This window comes from Callorhinus ursinus, unplaced genomic scaffold (assembly GCF_003265705.2).
Source record: "Callorhinus ursinus isolate GAN/ISIS: 27379988/994484 unplaced genomic scaffold, GSC_fseal_2.0 scaffold4, whole genome shotgun sequence".
Lineage (NCBI taxonomy): Eukaryota > Metazoa > Chordata > Mammalia > Carnivora > Otariidae > Callorhinus > Callorhinus ursinus.
The window spans coordinates 143981154-144006112 of record NW_027397066.1 but is presented as its reverse complement, the minus strand read 5'-3'; the positions used below and the strand labels follow the sequence as shown (position 1 = coordinate 144006112).

The 24959-nt window shown below is 36.4% G+C and overlaps 1 protein-coding gene across 11 annotated transcripts in view; it reads left to right on the top strand.

Moving 5' to 3' along the window:
- The window catches only part of NEK1 (NIMA related kinase 1), a 215923-nt gene that overhangs the window by 72871 nt on the left and 118093 nt on the right, over positions 1-24959 (top strand). For 10 of the 11 annotated variants that reach the window (XM_073892483.1, XM_073892490.1, XM_073892491.1 and 7 more), the window contains 2 exons: positions 7874-8037; positions 21680-21782. In XM_073892483.1, the coding sequence (XP_073748584.1) occupies positions 7874-8037; positions 21680-21782 (267 nt within the window). The remainder of the gene's footprint in view (positions 1-7873; positions 8038-21679; positions 21783-24959) is intronic. The other variant, XM_073892488.1, reaches the window with a different exon arrangement.

Here is a 24959-nt window from a genome sequence, read left to right as displayed (position 1 = left end):
GCCACCCCATCCCACCCACCCCCCCCCAACTCCAGCAACCCTCAGTTTGGTTCCTGAGATTAAGAATTTCTCATATCAGTGAGGTCATGTGATACATGTCTTTCTCTGATTGACTTATTTCGCTCAGCATAATACCCTCCGGTTTCATCCACGTCGTTGGAAATGGCAAGATTTCATTCCTTTTGATGGCTGCATAATATTCCATTGTATATATATACCACTTCTTTATCCATTCATCTGTCGATGAACATCTTGGCTCTTTCCATAGTTTGGCTATTGTGGACATTGCTGCTATAAACATAGGGGTGCACGTACCCCTTCGGGTCCCTACATTTGTATCTTTGTGGTAAATACCCAGTAGTGCAGTTGCTGGGTTGTAGGGTAGCTCCACTTTCAACTTTTTGAGGAAACTCCATTCTGTTTTCCAGAGTGGCTTCACCATCACCAGCTTGCATTCCCACCAACAGTGTAGGAGGGTTCCCCTTTCTCCGCATCCCCGCCAATATCTGTCGTTTCCTGACTTGTTAATTTTAGCCATTCTGACTGGTATGAGGTGGTATCTCACTGAGGTTTTGATTTGGATTTTCTTGATGCTGAGCGCTGTTGAGCACTTTTTCATGTGTCTGTTGGCCATTTGGATGTCTTCTTTGGAAGCCGTCTGTTCGTGTCTTCTGCTTATTTCTTGATTGGATCATTTGTTCTTTGGGTGTTGAGTTTAAGAAGTTCTTTATAGATTTTGGATACTAGCCCTTTATCTGATACGTCCTTTGCAAATATCTTCTCCCATTCTGTCGGTTGTCTTTTGATTTTGTTGACTGTTTCTTTTGCTGTGCAAAAGCATTTATCTTGATTAAGTCCCAAGAGTTCATTTTTGCCCTTGCTTCCCTTGCCTTTGGCGATGTTTCTAGGAAGAAGTTGCTGCAACTGAAGGTCGAAGAGGTTGCTGCCTGTGTTCTCCTTTAGGATTTTGATGGACTCCTGTCTCACATTTAGGTCTTTCAACCATTTTGAGTCTATTTTTGTGTGTGGTGTAAGGAAATGGTCCAGTTTCATTCTTCTGCATGTGGCTGTCCAATTTTCCCAACACCATTTGTTGAAGAGACAGTCTTTTTTCCATTGGACATTCTTTCCTGCTTTGTCAAAGATTAGTTGACCATAGAATTGAGGGTCCATTTCTGGGCTCTCTGTTCTGTTCCATTGATCTATGTGTCTGTTTTTGTGCCAGTACCATACTGTCCTGATGATGACAGCTTTGTAATAGAGTTTGAAGTCCGGAATTGTGATGCCGCCAGCTTTGCTTTTTGTTTTCAACTTTCCTCTGCATATTCGGGTCTTTTCTGGTTCCATACAAATTTTAGGATTATTTGTTCCATTTCTTTGAAAAAAGTGGATGGTATTTTGATAGGGATTGCATTGAATGTGTAGATTGCTCTAGGTAGCATTGACATCTTCCAATCCATGAGTATGGAACGTTTTTCCATTTCTTTGTGTCTTCCTCAATTTCTTTCATGAGTATTTTATAGTTTTCTGAGTACAGATTCTTTGCCTCTTTGGTTAGATTTATTCCTAGGTATCTTATGGTTTTGGGTGCCATTGTAAATGTGATCGACTCCTTAATTTCTCTTTCTTCTGTCTTGTTGGTGTATAGGAATGCCGCTGATTTCTGTGCATTGATTTTATATCCTGCCACTTTACTGAATGCCTGTATGAGTTCTAGCAGTTTTGGGGTGGAGTCTTTTGGGTTTTACACATAAAAGTATCATACCTTCTGCAAAGAGTGAGAGTTTCACTTCTTCTTTGCCGATTCAGATGCTTTTTATTTCTTTTTGTAGTCTAATTGCTGTGGCTAGGACTTCTAGTACTATGTTGAATAGCATTGGTGATAGTGGTCATCCCTGCTGTGTTCCTGACCTTAGGGGGAAAGCTCTCAGTTTTTCCCCATTGAGAATGATGTTCACTGTGGGTTTTTCATAGATGGCTTTTATGATATTGAGGTACACACCCTCTATCCCTATACTCTGAAGAGTTTTGATCAAGAAAGGATGCTGTACTTTGTCAAATGCTTTTTCTGCATCTACTGAAAGGATCCTATGGTTCTTGTTCTTTTTTTTATTAATGTATTGTATCACATTGATTGATATGTGGATGTTGAACCAACCGTGCAGCCCATGGAAAAATCCCACTTGGTCATGGTGAATAATCCTTTTAATGTACTGTTGGATCCTATTGGCTAGTATTTTGGTGAGAATTTTTGCATCCATGGTCATCAAGGATATTGGTCTGTAATTCTCCTTTTTGATGGGGTCTTTGTCTGGTTTGGGGATCAACATATGGTGGCCTCATAAAACGAGTTTGGAAGTTTTCCTTCCATTTCTGTTTTTTGGAACAGTTTCAGAAGAATAGGTATTAATTCTTCTTTAAATGGTTGGTAGAATTCCCCTGGGAAGCCATCTGGCCCTGGGCTCTTGTTTGTTGGGAGATTTTTGATGAGTGCTTCAATTTCCTTAGTGGTTATAGGTCTGTTCAGGTTTTCTATTTCTTCCTGGTTCAGTTTTGGTAGTTTATACATCTCTAGGAATGCATCCATTTCTTCCAGATTATTTAATTTGCTGGCATATAGTTGCTCATAATATGTTCTTATAATTGTTTGTATTTCTTTGGTGTTGGTTGTGATCGCTCCTCTTTCATTCATGATTTTATTTATTTGGGTCCTTTCTCTTTTCTTTTTGATAAGTCTGGCCAGGGGTTTATCAGTCTTATTAATTCTTTCAGAGAACCAGCTCCTAGTTTCGTTGATCTATTCTACTGTTCTTTTCATTTCTATTTCATTGATTTCTGCTCTGATCTTTATTAGTTCTCTTCTCCTGCTGGGTTTAGGCTTTATTTGCTGTTCTTTCTCTAGCAGGTCCTTTAGGTGTAGGGTTAGGTTGTGTATTTGAGACCTTTCTTATTTCTTGAGAAAGGCTTGTATTGCTATATACTTTCCTCTTAGGACTGCCTTTACTGCATCCCAAAGATTTTGAACAGTCGTGTTTTCATTTTCATTTGTTTCCATGAATTTTTTTAATTCTTCTTTAATTTCCTGGTTGACTCATTCATTCTTTAGTAGGATGCTCTTTAGCCTCCATTTTTGAGTTCTTTCCGACTTTCCTCTTGTGATTGAGTTCTAGTTTCAAAGCATTGTGGTCCGAAAATAAGCAGGGAATGATCCCAATCTTTTGGTTCCGGTTGAGACCTGATTTGTGACCTAGGATGTGATCTATTCTAGAGAATGTTCCATGGGCACTAGAGAAGAATGTGTATTCCGTTGCTTTGGGATGGAGTGTTCTGAATATATCTGTGAAGTCCATTTGGTCCAGTGTGTCATTTAAAGTCTTTATTTTGTTGTTGATCTTTTGCTTAGATGATCTGTCCATTTCAGTCAGGGGGGTGTTAAAGTCCCCTTCTATCATTGTACTGTTGTCAATGTGTTTCTTTGATTTTTGTAATTAATTGGCTTATATAATTGGCTGCTCCCATGTTAGTGGCATCGGTATTTACAATTGTTAGATCTTCTTGTTGGATAGACCCTTTTAGTAGGATATAGTGTCCTTCCTCATCTCTTATTACAGTCTTTGGTTTAAAATCTAATTTGTCTGATATAAGGATTTCTACCCCAGCTTTCTTTTGGTGTCCATTAGCATGGTAAATGGTTTTCCACCCCCTCACGTTCAATCTGGGGGTTTCTTGGGGTCCAAAATGAGTCTCTTGCAGACAGCATGTCGATGGTTCTTGTTTTTTTTTTCTAGTCTGATACCCTGTGTCTTTTGATTGGGCATTTAGCCCATTTACATTCAGGGTAAGTATTGAAAGATACGAATTTAGTGCCATTGTATTGCCTATAAGGTGACTGTTACTGTATATCGTCTGTGTTCCTTTCTGATCTATGTTACTTTTAGGCTCCCTCTTTGCTTAGAGGACCCCTTTCAATATTTCCTGTAGGGATGGTTTCGTGTTTGCAAATTCCTTTAGTTTTTGTTTTTCCTGGAAGCTTTTTATCTTTCCTATTTTCACTGACAGCCTAGCTGGATATAGTAGTCTTGGCTGCATATTTTTCTCATTTAGTGCTCTGAATATATCATGCCACTCCTTTCCGGCCTGCCAGGTCTCTGTGGATAGTTCTGTTGCCAATCTAATGTTTCTATCATTGTAGGTTACAGATCTCTTGTCCTGAGCTGCTTTCAGTATTTTCTCTTTTTTCTCTGAGACTCGTAAGTTTTACTGTTAGGTGTCGGGGTGTTGACCTATTTTTATTGATTTTGAGAGGGGTTCTCTGTGCCTCCTGTATTTTGATGCCTGTTTCCTTCCCCATATTAGGGAAGTTCTCTGCTATAATATGCTCCAATATACCTTCTGCCTTTCTTTTTCTTTCTTCTTCTGGAATCCCAGTTATTCTAATATTGTTTTGTCTTAATGTATCACTTATCTCTTGAATTCTGCCTTCGTTATCCAGTAGTTGTTTATCTCTCTTTTTCTCAGCTTCTTTATTTTCCATCATTTGGTCTTCTATATCACTGATTCTCTCTTCTGCCTCATTTGTCCTAGCAGTTAGAGCCTCCATTTTTTATTGTATCTCATTAATAGCCTTTTTGATTTTTGACTTGGTTAGATTTTAGTTCTTTCATTTCGCCAGAAGGGTTTCTCTAATATCTTCCATGCTTTTTTCAAGCCCAGCTAGTATCTTTAAAATCATCATTCTGAACTCTAGTTCCAACATCTTACTAATGTCTGTATTGATTAGGTCCCTGGCAGTTGGTAGTGCCTGTTGTTCTTTTTGTTGAGGTTATTTTTTCCGTCTTGTCATTTTTGTCCAGAGGCTAATAGATGAATGAGAGAACAAAATGCTAACAGGGTAGCAATGACCCCAGAAAAATAGACACTTAATAAATCAGAAGAGACTTGCAACTGGGGGAAAAGAAAGGGAAAGAGAAAAAAGAAAAAAAAAAGAAAAAGATAAAAAAATATGATCAAATATGATCAGACTGGTGAATAGATCAGTGCCACACACTAGATTTTGGGCGTATTTTGGTCTGTTAGAAGAAACTGCCTCCCAAAATTTTAAAGAAATAAAAGCTTATATATGTACAAAAATAAGGATAAATACAATGATGGGATGGGATATGACTGTAAAGCTTAAAATGATAAAAGATTGTATAAAAGGAATTGACAAGAAGTTGGTTGGAAAAAGAAAGAAGAGAAATTTAAAAAAAAGGAGAGAATGTGATCAGTCAGGAGACTAGAACAAAGCCATATACTAGAGATTTAGGGTGTATTTTGGTTTGTTAGAAGAAGCTGTATCCCATAATTTTAAAGAGAGAACAACTTATATATACCAAAAATAAGTTTAACTACTATGAAGGGATAGAATATGACTCTAAAAATGAAAAATAAAAAAGATTTTTAAAAAACGGATTGATAAGATGTTGGTTGAAAAAGGGAAAAAGAAAAATTCAAGAAAAAGAAAATTAAAAAAATTAACTTTGAAGGACTAGAGAATCGGAAAAAAAAGCCACAAATTCTGTGTGCTGTGTTCCCCTAGTGCTGGAGTGCTGCCATTCTCATTGATCGGTAAACTTGGTCTTGGCTGGCTGTTCTTGCTGATCTTCTGGGGGAGGGGCCTGTCGCAGTGATTCTCAAATGTCTGCCCGACGTGGAATTGCCCCACCTTTGCTGGAGTCCAGGCTAAGTAATCTGCCCAAGTTTGCTCTCGGGAGCTTTTGTTCCCTCTAAACTTTCGATACAGCTTTGGAGGACGAGAGTGAAAATGGCGGCCTCCCAATCTGTGCCCCGGAGGAGCCAAGAACTTGGGGCCCTACTCCTCAGTGAGCCCCCAGAGAAAAGCAGTCACTCCTGTCTCCCTGGTCTCCGGCCGCTCTCTGTGCTCACCCAGCCTGTGACTGAGCGTTTCTGTCTCTGGCACCCGACTCGTTGTGGAGTCTCCAAACCCAGCAGATCCCTGGTGCGCTCCCACGCCACTCCTCCCAGGGGAAGAAGGGGAGTCTCCCCGGATCTGCCGCTTGTTGGATCCCTGCTGGAGGAGCAGTGGCCCGACTATGCTGCGTATCATGGTTTATGGCAACCCCGAGCTGAGAGCCCACTCCTCAGCTCCGTCTTTGCAGCCAGCTTCCCCGCTCTGATCCCTCTGAAGCTCTGCCACACTCAGGCACCCCCGTTCTTTCTGTGACCCCGAGGGTCCTGATACCACACTGTCCCGCGAGGGTTCCACCCCCCACTTAGCCACTGGAGCGACGTCCCTCAGCGGAGCTGACTTCTAAAAGTTCTGATTTTGTGCTCTGCTGCTGTGTCACTTGTGGTAGCAGCTGACAGAGGCTCTCTTCCCCCGCCGTCTGTCTTCCCATATATCACCTCGGATTCACTCCTCCATACGTCCTACCTTTCAGAAAGTGGTCGCTTTTCTGTTCAGAGAGTTGCTGCTATTCTTTTCTTCGATCTCCTCTTGAGTTTGTAGGTGTTCAGAATGGTTTGATCCCTGTCTAGCTGAATTCCTTTGACCAGATGAAATTTAGGTCTCCTACTCCTCTGCCATCTTGTTCCTCTCCCTACACACTTACTTTTAAAATTCTTATCCTTGTCTGACATCTCTGTTTTCTAACTCTGAGTTTTCCACATGCTTGAGTTCTTATGTCTCAGGAGTTGTGGACTTATGTCTGCCTTTATTCTGTGTTATTCCCAAAGAGAATCCACAACTCCCTCCCCTTTTTCATTGATTGCCTTTCTTTACTTCTAGGCCTGTGGCTTTGCATCAGTGCAGTAAGCCTTTGGATTACTTCCTCTACCTTATTCTCTTATTCCTGCTTATCATGCATAATTTGACTCACCTTCCTAAAAACCGTTTTGCTATGCTACACCTCTCAGAAAGTTTATAAATGCTTTCTGTTGTCCTTTATTATATGATCTCAAAGGGTTGCTAGCAATTAGATATATTAGCCTTTTATGACCAATGCCTGCCTTCTTTTCATATTTGTTTGCATACTCTCTCTTTCTCCTCCTGCTGTCAACACCCAAATATTATACATACCTCGCTTTTTACTTTAATACCCTGGCTCATATTTAATCATTCCATCTGTCTTTGTTACATTGCTTTCAAGACTGGGTTGAATACTTTCTTTCTCCAGTGCCTTTTTTTTTTCTTTTGAGAAATTTTTAGGTTTTTTTCTATTTTGTGAAAGTAGCTCAGTCTCAGTACTTACTACTTTAGCATGTACGTGTTACCATTGATTTATTACAGGCATGGAATGCTTTTCTAGTTTTGTGCTTTGTTTCCCAACTTCTTTATAAACTGATTAAAGATAGATATGATGTTTTGCTTATTTTTATTTACATCTAGAATATGTTTCAATGGTATTTATATCTTTACCATTTGTGGAGTTGAAGGATTTGAGGTATATTAAATGCCAGATGTAAATGTTCTTGTTAAATATAATTTTGAGCGTTACTACAGTAGTCTCTGCTTTACTTACAAATTGTACATAATTAAACTTAATTGAATGGCATCATAAAATATGTACTAGAAACTTGTTTCAAAGCTTAGTAAGACCAAACTTTTCAATATTTACAATTTTAATGTCTTTTTATATTTTTCTTAAATTATGCTTTATTCTTAGTAACAAAGTATACTACTTTTTTGATTGTTAATGGTTATAATATAGTAGGAAGACATTTTGCTTTTGGCTGTCTGTTTATGAATATGTTCAAATTAGTTCATTGCTTTTTAAAAGTCCAGTGTTGAAAAAAAACTTTTTTTTTTGAGAGTAGTACAGGCCTTTTGGGCCTTATGAGATAAACATGTGAGAGCTATTTGTTTAATTCCTAGGCTCCCTTTTTTGGCAGTGGAGGGGCTGTGGCTCCATCATCTTTTTCTTCTCGAGGACAGTATGAACATTATCATGCTATTTTTGATCAAATGCAGCAACAAAGAGCAGAAAATAATGAAACTAAATGGAAAGGAGAGATATATGGCCGAAGACATCCAGAAAGGTATGGCTGTGTTCTGCAGAAGTTGCTTATGCTTTGCTTCAGAGAAAATAATGAAAGTCATTTTGCATGTTTATCTACAGAGAATTCCGCCTGAAAAACATCCAGGATTTCCTAAGCGGAATTTCCCAAATGCTGATGCTCTTAGAAAATCTTTGAAAAAATTGACGATCATGTCTTAACAAGCCAATGTAAACAGGTTGAGCTGTGATGATCCATAAATTGATTCTTGTGTGTAATTTTGTCTTATGACCTATATAGCTTAGAACCTATACTTTGCAAATGTCTTCTGTATTGATTACAAAGAATATTTTTTGCCTTCTGGGTGCAATAATTTTTCTCAGGTGCAAATTTGGCCTTTTATTACATTTGGCAAACATGTACCTCTTCAATTTAGCCTAATTTTTGTAGCTTATTTATATGTTATAGGCTGAACATACTTACTTAAAAGAAGATGTGATAATATCACTTTAAACCAATACATGGTTCTAATAATTTCACCCACTTGCTTTAAATGAATCAGAATATATTTAAATGGAATCACACTTTATGCACAATTTCAAAGCATGCCTTTTTGTCTTTTTTTTCTGCTTAGAATCCCACTTTTTGTTGTTTTGGCTTGTTTTCTTACATTTGTCTAATTGATAACTCTATGATCTTGTTCATCAGATTTTTCCTTTTCTTCCACTGAATTAATTTAATATGATAGTAATCATTAGTTTTAATTTTCATGGTTCCTTTTTTCTTAAGTATATACATGTTTTCCTAGATATTCCCATTTTTTCTGTAAAACATCTGTTTAAAAAAAGCAGATAGCATTTTGTGAAAATTTAGTTACATTGCCTTTTTTGTGTCATTTTAAGGAGAATACTCTTTTTTTTTAAGATTTTTATTTATGTATTTGATGGAAAGAGACAGTGAGAGAGGGAACATAAGCAGGGGGAGTGGGAGAGGGAGAAGCAGGCTTCCCACTGCGCAGGGAGCCCGATGTGGGGCTCGATCCCAGGACCCTGGGATCATGACCTGAGCCAAAGGCAGACGCTTAATGACTGAGCCACCCAGGCGCCCCAGGAGAATACTTTTGAATGTAATAAACATCTTTGTGATTCCCCTTAATAATAAAAGATGATTAAAATAATTAACATTATGAATTATACGGTATTATACGGTTATATATGTATGAATTATATGGTATTATACAGTTAACATATGTTAACATAATTAACATGAATTATATGGTAGCCTAAAATATTAAGCTAATTGTACAGTCTATTTTTGAGAAAGGAAGGCTACCAACTCACAATATGAATTTTTTTTGATGAAATGGGAAAGCAAATTTGTGTGTGGCTTTTATCCTCTGGTGTTATGGTACTTTCTAGTATTTAATTTGGCTTTATTTTGCTTTATATTAAATCTAAAGTAAATAAGTATAGTATAAAGAAAATAGGGAAAACTATGTTATGCTTCTTCACACTGTTCAACTTCCAGAATATTTCTTGGTTCTTCACAATTGGAATGACAAATAATGGACTACATTGGGCCATTTTTCTCAAACTCCTATTATAACCTTGAATATTTGCACATATGCAAATATATTTGCATATGTTTGAGTTTCAAATTATCTTAAGCTACCTCTTCCACTATACCACACCTTCCATTCAAACTTTGGTTTTCCTTAGATATAATTTCAGTTTTTAAATCATTTGTGGCTATAAGATAATTTTTATTTCATTTATATCAACTCTGGGCTTAGCAGTACTCAGTCATAGACATTTTCTTATGTTGAATGAAATTATTTTTTTTTAAAGATTATTTATTTATTTGACAGAAAGAGAGAGAGGGGACAAGTAGGCAGAGCAACAGGCAGAGGGAGAGGGAGAAGCAGACTCCCTGCTGAGCAGGGTGCCCCATGTGGGGCTCGATCCCAGGACCCTGGGATCATGACCTGAGCTGAAGGCAGATGCTTAACCGACTGAGCCACCCAGGTGTCCCTGTTGCATGAAATTATTGTTTTTTTTTTCCGTTAAAGATTTTATTTATTTATTTGACAGAGAGATAGCGAGAGCAGGAACATAAGCAGGGGGAATGGGAGAGGGAGAAGCAGGCTTCCCGCTGAGCAGAGAGCCCAATGCAGGGCTCAATCCCAGGATGCTGGGATCATGACCTGAGCCGAAGGCAGACGCTTAATGACTGAGCCACCCAGGCGCCCCATGAAATTATTGTTCTTATTATTAATGATGGTAGGTATTTCTGAACACTTATTATATACCAAGTTGTATTTATTCGTCACGGCAACCCTTTGAATTAGGTATTATTCTTTTAATAAAGATGAAGAAATTGGGTGCCTGGGTGGCTCAATCAGTTAAGCGTCTGCCTTTGGCTCAGGTCATGATCCCAGGGTCCTGGGATTGAGCCCTGCATCGGGCTCCCTGCTCAGAGGGAGAGCCTGCTTCTCCCTCTCCTCCCTGCTCCTACTCTCTCTCACTATCTCTGTCGCTATCTCTCTCTCAAATAAATAAAAATCTTTAAAAAAAATAAAGATGAAGAAATTAGGATTTACAGAGATTTAAAACTTGTGCATGGTCAATTAGCTAGTAAGTGGTAGGGCTCAGATTTAAACTAAGTCCATCTGAGTGTAGACTTCTGCTCTTTAAATGCTCTCTCTCTCTTTTTTTAAGATTTAATTATTTGAGAGAGACAGAGATAGCAATAGAGATAGTGAGAGAGAACACAAATGGGGAGGAGAGGGAGAAGTAGGCTCCCCGCTGAGCAGGGAGCCCGTTGCGGGGCTCAATCCCAGGACCCCAGGATCATGACATGTGCCAAAGGCAGCCGCTTAACCGACTGTGCCACCCAGGTGCCCCTTAAACACTCTCTTATGAAGATTTATTAGCTTCTTGAGATACTACTAGTGAACAAACTAAAAAGTTATTGCTTTAATTGGTTATAAAATTTTAAAATATTGGGTACTTTAAACATTTAACATGGTATCAATAACTGCATGAACTTTCATATATACTCACTGAATTTATTTTTATTTTTTTATTAGGTTATGTTAGTCACCATACATTACATCATTCATTTTTGATGTAGTGTTCCATGATTCATTGTTTGCGTATAACACCCAGTACGTGCCCTCTTTAATACCCATCACCAGGCTAACCCATCCCCCCACCCCCTCCCCTCTAGAACCCTCAGTTTGTTTCAAAGAGTCCATAGTCTCTCATGATTCGTCTCCCCCTCTGATTTCCCCCCACTTCATTCTTCCCTTTCTATCTTTTTTTTTTTTTTACATATAATATAGTATTTGTTTCAGAGGTACAGGTCTGTGATTCAGCAGTCTTACACAATTCACAGTGCCAACCATAGCACATACTCCCCCAATGTCTGTCACCCAGCTACCCCATCCCTCCCACCCCCCACCACTCCAGCAACCCTCAGTTTGTGTCCTGAGATTAAGAATTCCTTATATCAGTGAGATCATATGATGCATGTCTTTCTCTGATTGACTTATTTCGCTCAGCATAATGCCCTCCAGTTCCATCCATGTCATTGCAAATGGCAAGATTTCATTCCTTTTGATGGCCGCATAATAGTCCATTGTATATATATATACCACATCTTCTTTATCCATTCATCTGTTGATGGACATCTTGGCTCTTTCCATAGTTCGGCTATTGTGGACATTGCTGCTATAAACATCGGGGTGCATATATCCCTTTGGATCCCTCCATTTGTCTCTTTGGGGTAAATACCCAGTAGTGCAATTACTGGATTGTATGGTAGCTCTATTTTTAACTTTTTGAGGAACCTCCATACTGTTTTCCAGTCAGTGAATTTATTTTGATTTTATTTGAGGACATGGAAAATAGGAAAATTGGCAGAAAACTGAAGATCAAATATCATATGATTTTCAAAAAAACATATTCTGTAAACTAGACCAGTTTTCTTCCTCTTGATCCCTGGCAAGATTAAAAGCAATACCTGCAAATATCTTAGGAGGAAGCAGTAATCACTCTGACAAAGTATAAATTCACACAGAACAGATTATGTCAAATACATCTTTTTGTTGTTGTTGTTAGGGTTATAGGCTAGAACTTTAGTTTGCAAACTGTATGGTGAGGCAACGTGGACCATCATAGTGCCTTGGATATTTTATAATTTTGAAGGAAACACAACTATGTCTTTTTTTTTTTAAGATTTTATTTATTTATTTGACAGAGACATAGCGAGAGAGGGAACACAGGCAGGGGGAGTGGGAGAGGGAGAAGCAGGCTTCCCGCTGAGTGGAGAGCCCGATGCGGGGCTCGATCCCAGGACCCTGGGATCATGACCTGAGCCGAAGTCAGAGGCTTAACGACTGAGCCACCCAGGCGCCCCACAACTATTGTCTTTTGAACAAAGCACAGACCACTACTCTTAAACAATTTGGACCTAACTAATAAATGAAATGCTAGGCAATTCTGTTGGCCTAGAGGCAGTGTGAAAAAATTAATTAGATACCTAGTAGTACCTACAGCAATAAATTGTTTGTATTCAAAGGATGCTAATTAATAGTTTCATGTCGTCCAAATAAAAAATTTTTAGAGTATTGTCCTCCTTAAACTAATCTCACTTTTTAAGGGGGGCATAGAAAAAAACATTTAAAGGATACAGTCATCATATTTCTAGAAAGTGGAAAGAAATAGTAAATATGTGGTAAGATTGATTAGGAAACAAAATAATCTCAGTAGACCATAGCTACAGTGAACTCGAATTGGATAAAATTTAACAGGAATAAATTTGATGTACTTTTGAGTCTGAAAAATTATCTGACCAAATAAATATATACTTGAAAAAGGTTTATAAATAGCATACATTAAAAAAAATGAACTAATGACCCTTCCTTGCCCCATGGATCAACTTATACCCCCTAAATGGCCTACAAGGTCTCATAGAGGACTCTGTACTCCTTTTCTTGGTGCTCCTGCTTTCTGTACTTCTGGGAGTGAAGAGATAAAAGACACTTTTGTTTCTCATCCTTGTTTCTTTGCATCTGCTGCTCCCTCTGCCTAGCATACCTTCGCCTTTGCCCACTTTGCCTGGCTAATGCCTGTTCATTATTCTGGCCTTGGTTTATGTTAACAGTTATTTATTAGCTCTATAAAATAAAATTGAGGACCTGCCTGAGGAATTCCAACTTGTAATTTTGCCAGGTAAGTTAATTAAAAAAAAAGTTATCAGCCCTAATTCCGTCCTTTGATAAAATAATGGACATTTTTTTCTTTTTAAGTAGGCTCCAGACTCAGCGTGGAGCCCCAAACGGGGCTTGAACGCATGACCCCTGAGATCGAGACCTGAGCTGAGATCAGGAGTTGGAGGCAAGGGCACCTGGGTGGCTCAGTCGGTTAAGTGTCCGACTCTTGATTTTGGCTCAGGTCATGATCTCAGGGTTGTGAGATTGAGCCCTGCGTTGGGATCAGCGCTGGTGGGGAGTCTGCTCCATATTCTCCCTCTCGCTCTGCCCCTCCCCGCTGCATGCACTCTCTCTCTGTGTCAGTCTCAAATAAAAAAAATAAATCTTTAAAAAAAAGGCTCACTTAACCGACTGAGCCACATAGGCGCCCCAAAAGAATGGACATTTTAATGTGAAAATAGTAGGATGACATAATCTTAGAATACTGATTATCCTTTAGATTAAATAAATTTGGATTTGTAGAAATAAGGTGGCCATTTCTTTATATTATTGACAACTATTGAAAACTTAGTGATAGAATACCACTGGTCAGAGAATGAATACTGGCTAGTCATTACTGCTGTTCTAAGCCTGAATTAGTTGGTCTTATGAAATGCTCTCACATCTGGACACATGCCTCTCTATAGTAGAAATGAGCCTGTGTGAAGAGGCCTCGAGGGTGAGTTGAGCATTCCCTCCTTGGTCATTGCTTGTATAGCTACGGGGGAGCTTTTTGGGCACCCTTCATCTCTCTCACCATTACCTTTGCATTTACTACTATCGTCCTCATAAGTTTATTTTTTTATTTGTACATATTAGTGTGATCAGGTCTCAACAAAACCTTGCCTTTGTCAGCAAGCCATTCTGTCTCATTAGGTTTACAGCTCCTTTCTTTTTTTCTTTTTTAGCGTTTTGATTTTACAGTTTAATACTGAGCAGTCAGGTTTATTTCTCTTAATTTCAGATCCTGGTGGAGTATTTATTCACAATAGGTTAAATTAGGGAAAAAGAAGCAAGTTTAAAGCATGTATCAAAGATATGCTTCTCTCCTGCAAACTCCTTGTAAATGAAAAGAAAATCAGTAGAAGAGCCTTGAACCTACTATAATTATATTGTGTTATAAGAATATAAATACCCTTATCTTTTATAACTAGTAATCATTGTTAAGGAAAAGATTTAACTGCTGTGTGTATGATAGTCTCCGAATTCCATGCTTCATAATACTCATTGTTTCATATTTACATTATGCTGTAATCCTTTTCCACTGTCATGATCAACAACTTTTACAACTCCCTCAAACTTAAGCTATTATCTTTGCTCCTCAATGTTTTGCTTTACTCAAAAGCATTTATTTATTTTTTCCCTTCTCATTCTGAAGTTCCCTTGCTGAGTTCAAGAGTGTTCACCTATTTCCTATTTTTAGAATGCTAGAAGCTAAGTACCTTGTCATCTCCCTTTCACATAGGATTCTTTTTTTTTGCCTTTATGATTTTATTTATTTGAGAGAGAACACAAGCAAGGGGAATGGTAGAGGGAGAGGGAGAAGCAGGCTCCATCCCAGGACCCTGGGATCATGACCTGAGCTGAATGCAGATGCTTAACCAACTGAGCCACCCAGGCACCCCTCACATAGGATTCTTGAGTTGGTTTTTTAAAAAAATATTTTATTTATTTGAGAAAGAGCACGAGTGGCAGGTGGGTAGAGGGAGAGGGAGAAGCAGACTCCCTGCTGACCAGGGAGCCTGACACGGGTCTCCATCCCAGGATCCCAAGATCATGACCTGAGCAGAAGGAAGATGCTTAACCGACTGAGCTACCCAGGGGCCCTCACATAGGATTTTTTTTTTAAATTTAATTTTATTATGTTATATTAGTCACCATACAATGCATCATTAGTTTTTTGATGTAGTGATGCATGATTCATTGTTTTCATATAACACCCAGTGCTCCATGCAGTACGTGCCTGCCTTAATACCCATCACCAGGCTAACCCATCCTCCCCCCACCCCAAAACCCTCAGTTTGTTTCTCGGAGTCCATAGTCTCTCATGGTTTGTCTCCCCTTCCAATTTCCCCCCCTTCCTTTTTCCCTTCCTTCTCCTAATGTCCTCCATGCTACCCCTTATGTTCCACAAATAAGTGAAACCATATGATAATTGACTTTCTCTGCTTGACTTATTTCACTTAGCATAATCTCCTCCAGTCCCATCCATGTTGATGTAAAAGTTGGGTATTCATCCTTTCTGATGGCTGAGTAATATTCCATTGTATATATGGACCACATCTTCTTTATCCATTCATCTGTTGAAGGGCATCTCAGCTCTTTCCACAGTTTCTTAACCAAACATTCATACCTCTTTTCTCTCCCTTTTGCTCACGGAAAAAGAAACCCCAAAGGAAAGTTACAAGTGGGTTTTTTGTCTTGTTTTTCTGCTTGCCAAAGTGATACAGGTTAGTTTCAGAAAAATTATGAAGCATAAGAAGGGTGTTAGAAGCAGGAATGGAAATCACTGCTCATCTCTACAGAGGCAGTTCCTGTGAAGACTTGGGTCTATTTTATTTGCATTTTTTTGTTTAGTTAGTGGAGACCAAATTGTACATACAAATTTGTTTCTGGTTGGGTTTTTTTTTTTTTATCAATTTTTATTTAACATTTTTACCATAACATTTCCCATGCTAAAATTGTTTTCAAGGGGATTTTGATGTCTTGTAAGATTCCAGAGTCTGAATTACCATAATTTATGTAACACATCTCCTACTGTAATCCATTGTTTGTAATTTTTAATGTTTTTGGAATTTTTTTTACTAAATTTTATTTTTTGCTCCTCATTTCTGTATAATAAAATCTTAGAAGGACAATTATTGGATTACAGAAGTTGGTCAGTTATGTTCTTGGTGAAGATTCTAGAAAGAAATATTAATATATTTATTAAATTTATTTAACTATGTATTAACTAAATATTAACTAAATATTATTAGCTAAATATAACTAAATATTATTAACTAAATATAAATTTCTGTTTGGAAAAACTGTACCAGTTTATGTTCAATCTAACAATATATGATAGTGCCCATTTTATTACACTCTGGCCAGTACCAGTAGCTTTTTAGGAGCTAAAGAAGTTTTTTTAAAAATATAAAATTTGAAATTAAAGTAGTAGAGGAGATGAAGTTTTCACTATATTCTATACTGGTTACATAAAAGGATATTGATAAACTAGGCACCTGTAAGAATAGCGATTTATGAAGATGATAACGATAATAAAAATAGGAGCTAATATTTAGTTGGGCACTTTCTGCCAAGACCAGTTTGAAGTAATTTATATGTATAGTCAATTCTCATTATTTGTGGAGTGTGTGTTTATGAATTTGACTCATTGCTAAAATTTATATACAACCCCACAATCAGTACTCCCAGTGCTTTCATGGACATTCATGGATGTGTACAGAGCAGCAAAAAATTTTGAGTTTCCTGGTGCACATATTCCAATTTGAGTTTGAAAAGGTGATGCTTTGCATTCTTGTTTCAGCACTCATAAACAATTGTAGTTTTAGTGGTGTATTTATTACTGAATTTTGCATTTTTGTGCATCATCTTGGTGATTTCATGATTAAAATGGCCCTCAAACAGCACTGAAGTGCTGTCTGATGCTCCTAAGTGCAGGAAGGATGTGAAGTATCTCATGGAGAAAATATTTGTGTCAAATAAGCTTTGCTCCACTGTGAGAAAGAGTATTGTTGCCTGTGCTGTTGGCCGAGATGAGAGTTCAGGCTATATACATTAAATAAGGCGTCTTTAAATAGAAACACACATAAAACAGTGTTACATATCAATGCATTGTGGAAGATGTTGTAACAAGAGGCTAGTAGGAACATAATCCTGTATTTTTCCTAGGGGTGGTGGTTCAGTATTGGCTAATTCACTGTTCATGGTGACCTTACAGAACATGACTACTGTGAATAATGGGAATTGACCATAGTATTAACTCATTTATTTATCACCAATGCCATGGGGGCAGGTATTAAAATTCTCCCTGTTTTACAGATTAAGAAATTGAGGCACTGCATAAACAATTTGTTGAAGGCCACATAACTATTTATTAGTAAAAGCAGAAGTCAAAATTGGATAGTTTGTTTCCATAGTTCACTCACTTGACTGTTGTGCCATATTGACTTTAGTGAGGATTAAAACAATTTATTAGGAAAATTAAAGAAGCTGGGAGAATTTAGCCACCATTAAAGAAATCATGCTTAAAGGAGCAAGCCTAGAAAAATTGGATGGCTTTTCATGTAAAAGAGAAATTAGGCTTATATATATTTCCACCATGTAGAATTATTATGACTCAGAAGTTGAGGAACCAATTTTAGCCCAATATGAGGGCTGTTCAGTGGCTGGCCTGTCGTGGGATTTAACGAATGTCCTCAAACTGAAGCTCTTAAACTAGAGGTTTGAATGACCATGTGTCAGGTATATCCAGATGGGAGTGGAGGAATGCTTTATTCATCAAGAAGTTAGACTAGTTAATACTTAAGGTCTCCTCCCATTTAAATATTAGATTCTTTTGTCTTGTACATTTTAGCGGCCATTGGCATTAAAGAACATTTTCTCCACACCGTCATAATATCTGGTTTTATTGTAATTTGTATGTCATTGTCTTTTCTGGTCAGTTCTTTTCCCTAATTTAAACTGAATCAGCAAATTGATGTTTATGGTCAACTCTTTCAAATTTTCTTTTCCTTGTATTTTGGATCACCCCTCTTTGCCTGCTCCCCTCTTTATGGCTTTACCTATTTTTCCTCTTCCCTTATTATCAATAACTCTGGCCAGTCTGACTTTGCTTGTATCTGTCTTAACACACCTCTTCAATTAGCTTTTTCTTTAATACTTCTTTTAGAGCAGTTTTAGGTTTACAGCAAAACTTAAGAGAGAAGGTACAGAGATTTCCCATCTATTATCTCTGTCCCTGCATTTACATAGCCTTCCCCCTTAGCAGCATCCCCCATCAGATTGGTACACTTTGCAGCTGATGAACTTACATTCAATGAGCTTTTTAATATTAGAGCCTGAGCCATGTAAGACCATTTTATAAAACTATTGAGTGCCTCTTAATACTTGTGTTTTATAGGTGCTTTTACTTTTCCAAGTCTTTTTCTTTCTATTGCATCATTTAATTTGGGTAAAGCTGACAGCAGTTCCATTCCATCAGATTGACATTATCCCACTTAAACAGAGGAGGAAGCTTAATGAGTAAACCCCCTATGTTCTTTTCTCATCTCCTTAACTCTATACCACTCCAGCTCTTCTACCTTAATATTGACTCATTTTTTATTTCTCAGATTATTTCTTCTACCTGGATTGCTACTTATTTTTGTGTTGTTTTTACCTCTTAATCACCCATAATCATCCTTCAAAACTTTTAAATATCCCTTACCTGTAAAGGATTTGAGCCATGGATATGAAGTAACCTACCCAGATGTTGGCACTTATTCATGCCTTTGTAATAAGAAAAGGAAAGGGAAGAACTTACTCCATCCCTACCCCCCCTTTTCAGGATGAAAAAAGGGGTTGTCTTAGAATAATTACTTCTTTTTAACGCATTTTAATGTCTCTGTATTTTACTTTGCTAATTCCTAATTTCTTAGGTTTATATATTTATATAGTAATTGTGGTTTATATAGTGTTTATGTTACCATTACTTTATTATTAATCTAGATTATTGTTTTACTGATTTTAAGTGGAATAATTTTGGAACTCAAAAGATGGAGAAGATAGAGTGTTTAATTTGTCTAAAATAATATGTGCCTATGAATTCTTAATAATGTTTAAGGAAGAAAATGACCATTGAATAAATAGACTATTTCTGGTTTATTTCTATGAAGGTAGCATGAACAATTTGTGCCAACAGTTTAGCAGTTTTACTGTCTTAGAGAGGAATAAGAATATAAGTATGGTTTTTTTCTTTTTTTAAAGATTTTATTTATTTATTTATTTGACAAGAGATAGAGACAGCAAGAGAGGGAACACAAGCAGGGGAGTGGGAGAGGGAGAAGCAGGCTTCCCACCGAGCAGGGAGCCTGATGCGGGGCTCAGGTTCTTATTTTAGTGTATATGAAGTAGTAAACAAATGTGAAAAATAAAGACAGTTTATTTATAGGTTTTTAAGTGTTATGAGGGGTCATAGAATTAATTAAACTGATTTTGTCCTTCTGTTCTTTTAATAAGGTTCATTACTCTCATTTTTGTATATTGAATCAACCTTGCATTTTTGGAACTCTGTTTTATACATCTTTACATCTTCGAAGACAGATATAGTATAATACTGGCAAATAGTTGACGATAAGTATTTGTTTAATAAATGAGAGGGGAAAAGAAATAATGTAAAGCAAAAATCACTATAGGTTTTAAGTTTGTGATTGAAAGCAGTGAGTTTTGTAAACCTGCTTATTTAAACCAGCTTAGGAAAAGACTGTTCAGTGAAGCTAAACCTATAAATCCTATAAATAAATAGAACAGGAGTACTTTATATATTTAAATGGTATGAAAATCTATAAATCAAAACCATTATATATATGATCAGGTTTTACTAAAACAATTCTTTGCAGCTGTTGTATTAACATATGTCAGTTGGAGGTTTAGACTAACAAACATTGGACATAGTATCTTAGGATGGGAAATGAAACATGTTTTACTTTTATAAAGGTCAGAGATGCAGTCAGGATACAAAGCATAGAGATCAGCAATTTTATTTAATTGTAAGTGGTGGTGTAAGTTTCCAGGACCCCCCAAAAGAGCCTTACCCGTAGACATGCAGCTTCAGATTACATGTCTAAGTGTCATATCCTCTTAAAGCTTATGGGCCCTCTTCAGGCCCAACCTTATATAAAGGGACTATAGCTGACTAGGATACAACCTTGCCTGGATATATGCAGGGAGGTATATTGCATCCAGACTAGATGTTAATCTCATAATTATACGGTGCATAGTATGACTGCTAGAGGATAGCACAGGTGCACTACAGAGGCATAAACAAATTTCTTACTCATTGTTCTTAATCTACTCAAACTACCATGGATTATGAAGTACATTTCTGAATTTGGTGATGTGGAACTAGATTAAGAGTTAGCTACCTACATACACCTGACAGTCATAATAAAATGTTCTTAACCAGTTATTGGGATTATCTAATCTTAGAAAATTCCAATGATTGAAATCAGGAAGTGTTTAAACCTTTTGGAAGACAGAAAAGACATTACTTCATATATTATTCAGAACATAATTTAGTTATGATCTTAAAGAGAGGCTGTAGGAAGTTTGTGTGCCTTAGTAGCCAAAATCTGAGTGGAAGCACAGCCAATCACTTGGAGGTGAGTTAACACCTCCAAAATTAACTGCAGTTGATATTATGCTATGAATTCTCTGATTGTTGGGGCTGGATTTTATTTATTTTTGTATCTTTCAAAATATATAACAGGCAGGCATAATATGTAAAAGGCACAATATATATTAGGTACAATAGAACAGGTATAGTATATATTAGATGTTCAACAAATGTTTATATATATTTTTTTGTTTATTTTTTTTGTTTATATATATTTTTAAAATTAAAACTTAAATTTTTAAAATTTTTAAAAAATTTTGAGAGGGAGCACATGCCAGCAGGGGTGGGAGGGGCAGGGGGTGAGGGGGAGAGAGAATCTTAAGCAGGCTCCACGCCCAGTGCAGAGCCGAACTCAGGCCTCAATCTCACAGCCCTGAGATCATGACCTGAACAGAAATCAAGAGTCGATGCTTAACCAACTGAACCAGCCAGGCGCCCTTATAGTTTTTATTTGTAGTCTAAGCTCAACGTGTTTACATTCTTTTATAATTGTCAGAGAAAGATAGAGAAATATAATCTGTGCATTTTACTTTTTACTTTTTTAATAGTTGTGATACTCAAGGAATTTAGACATTGCTTTTTACTGTATTGTGAAAACTCACAAACTTTTTATTCATTTTTGAATTCGTATTTCAGTTTTGAAATTGCTACTGTACTGCTCTAATTTTACTTCAGTGCTGTTTAAAGAAGGTTCTTAGATATATTTGGTACAGAGTTCTGAGATAGGTTTCACTACTGGGAAACTATTGAGATTCTTCTATAATTATAGTCCAAAATAATTTTGTGGGTTTATAAGTAGAATAGATTAAATAAATGTGAGAGAAACCTTCTTGATAAGATTTGGAGTAGTAGTATAGATTTTACTTCTATTTAAAATAGTGAAGAATGTGATTTAGGTAGTAGTAAAATATGTAGCTATTTTTTCATTACAGGGGAAGGTTTTATTTCATATTCTGCAACAAAGAAAACATTTAGAATAAGTCTAATTTTTAACTTTTTGAAATACTTAATGTTCAGAATTTCTGACTTTGCTATTTATCCAAATTACTCAGGCAAAAGGGGCAGCTAGCTGTGGAAAGAGCTAAACAAGTGGAAGAGTTCCTACAGCGAAAACGGGAAGCACGGCAAAATAAAGCTCGAGCTGAAGGACATATGGTATGATTTTTTTTTTTTTTGAGATTTTGAACATATTAATATTCAAAGTGAAGGTCTGGAACAAGGTAGGTATAAATGAATTCTAAATCTTTACGAACACTTACTCTAAACTTTACAGAGTATAAAGTTGTGATATGTCTTTACCATATGTCTTCTGCCGTATCTTTTATACCAAGGTGAAATTCTATTGATGGTTTGGTTAATTAAGAGTAAGTTCATAGCTATATTCTTCCTTTAAAAAGAGAAGTAGATAAAGCAACCTAGATATTTATATTAAAACAAATGAGTTTTTACATTGCTAGGTTTGTTTTTTCATACATCCTTTTTGTTTTAAATACTTTTAAGTAGCTAAGAATTTTAAAAGAAAAATGGGAAACATTTTGATAAATATATCAAAATGCCAGCTAACTTAATTAAGTCATGTATCCAAGAAGATATTAACAGTTTTTAGATAATCATTTTAGTAGTTAAAACCTAATAGTTTTGACTTGTAGAGGTGCACAAATGCCTTTTGACCTTTTGTCCACAGAACAACTGATGATTGTTTCTACCAGCACACCACACCATGAAGCATCTTGCTAACATAGAAAATAGGTCACTTATATGGTAGTGTACTTTGATTACATTTATAACTACTATAAGTTCATAAGCAGTATCTTTGTGAGTTAATGTAAGTATTTCAATTGAGGATATTTTTCTTTGAAATAATGTCATTGAAAGATACTTAGATTTTTTTTAATGGTTACCCTTTATATTTTTAACACATGAATTTGTTTTTCTAATTTTGGAATTAATCTGTATTTGTATCCTTCCTGTAGATAGTAGAAGAGAACCTCCTGTGTTTTCTCTTGCCCCATATCTCCAAAGTTAATAGCATCTGGAATTTTAGTTACAGATTTTAATTTAAAATATTTTAAAACAATTATTAGACTTGTCAAGATTTATATATTTCTTTCCTCATCATTACATTCTACTATTCTGCCCTCACTTTATTTTTCTTTATGATAGAGAATATTCTCTGACAATTCTTTTGGACAGAAACTTCCCAAGATATGTTGGGAATTGTCTTTATTTTGTCCTCATGCTTGAATGATAAGTTGTAGTAGTGGTCAGTTGGTGAATATGCTTAGCATTTGTATGTCTGAAAAATTATTTTGCCTTCTTCTTTGAAAAATATTTTTGGTGAGTGTAATATTATAGGTTGAGATTTTTTTCTTTCAGTACTTTAAAGATGTTTCTCTAGTTATCTTCTGGCATGTCTGTTTCTGATAAGAAGTTCACTGTCATTTTTATCTTTTTCCTATATATGTAATATGTCTTTTTTCTCTACTGACTTTTAACATTTTATCATTGGAAACAGTTTGATTACAGTGTAGCTTAGTGTAGTTTTCTTCATGTTTATTTTGTTGGGATTCACTGAGTTTCTTGGATCTGTGGATTTATAATTTTCATCAAGTTTGGAAGAATTTCATCTATTATTTATTAAAAAATATTTTTCTCTTCTCTCTCTTTGATTCTGAGACTCTCAGTACCCATTCACTAGACCATGTGATGCTCTCTCAACAGCTCATTGAGGGTCTGTTCATTTTTTTCACTCTTTTTTCTGTTTTTCATTTTGGATAGCTTTTATTTCTGTATCTTCAGATTCATTAATCTTGTCTTCTGTTTTGTCTAATTAATCCCATGCAGACATTGTATTGTATTTTTTTTATCAGAAAATTTTTTTATCTTGTATTTTTTATTTCTTAAAGTTTATTTGGGTCATTTTTATACTTTCCATTTCTCTATAATATTTTTGTTTTTCTCTACATTCTTGAATTTGAATATAATAGCTTTTTTATGACCTCTAATCTGTTATCTTTGTCATTTCTGATTGATTTTTCTCCTCATTGGAGTCTTTTCATGCTTCTTCACATACCTCGTAATTTATGATTGGATGCCAGGTATTGTGTGTCTGTATAAAAATTTTGGATTTTTTCGAATTTAAGTATGTTGGGCCTTATTCTGGGATGCAGCTAAGTTACTAGGAAATGGTTTTGAGTCTTTCAGTTTGCTTGTAAGTTCTGTTAAGGCAGATCCAGAACAGCCTTAAGTCTAGAACTAATTTGGCCCCATTGCTTCAACTACTGCTTCTTTTCCTTTTTCTTCTTATGAGAATGCCTATTAGATGGATAGATTGGAACTTTCATCAGATGTCCTTTTGTCTGTACTTCTGTTTCACCCTTTTTATCTCTTCTTCATCCTTTTTATCCCTTTCTCTCTTACTGCTATATTTGAGAAATATTCCTAGGCCTGGTTTTTAGCTACTAATATAGTCTTAAGTGTTGTCTACTCTACAGTTCAGCCCACCTAATGAGTTTCTTCTTTTGATTTAGAAACTTGTGTTTTCATGTCCATGAATTGTAATTAGTTTTCCCCTAAATGTCCTTAATCATATTCTCATTTTTCTGATAATACTACAGTTATTGCAAAATCTTGTTTTTAGTGTGCTATTATTGGTTTCCTCCGTTTCTGAGTTCTCTATTTCACAGTGTTGGCATTCGTCAAACCTTGGTGTTCTTGACAGTATTCATATTTGGGAGTGGCTATTTTATTGCTCATTACCTTTGTTTGAGTGGCCTCCTGGTGAGATAGGAGAGTGTTACTGACCTGTCCCCTGCACAGTTTTCATTGGGAGTAGAGAATGGATGGAATGTGTATTGATATTCTGCCAGGCAAATACCTCAACAGTTTATTTTCTGGGCTAAGGAGACTCTCATTCTTCTTCATTATAACCAGTCATTCAGAGGATTAGCCTGTCTTTTACCACAATGCCTTCTCTGGTCACTACTATCTGAAGGTAAATAACTGCTTTCTCGCTTGTGGAGATGAGTAATGCAATGGAGGTTACTCGCTTACTGCAACCACTGTTGTCTGCTCCTAGACCTTCTCATGTTCTTAGCTTCCAACAAGTCTGAGAGCATGCTTAATGTTGCTCACACCTTCTGTGGTAGTATTCTTTCTGACATGCTTTTGCTAGTGAAATTTCTCACTTAAAACTGATTTTGTATACTTTTCTTTATGTCTGGGTTCCTTATGTACTTGGGACTACCAAGAGTTTTGCTTGTTTTTGAGTACTGCTATATATTCACCTAAAACAACTTTCTTCTAGGATTTTTCAAGAAGGGAAGCAATAGT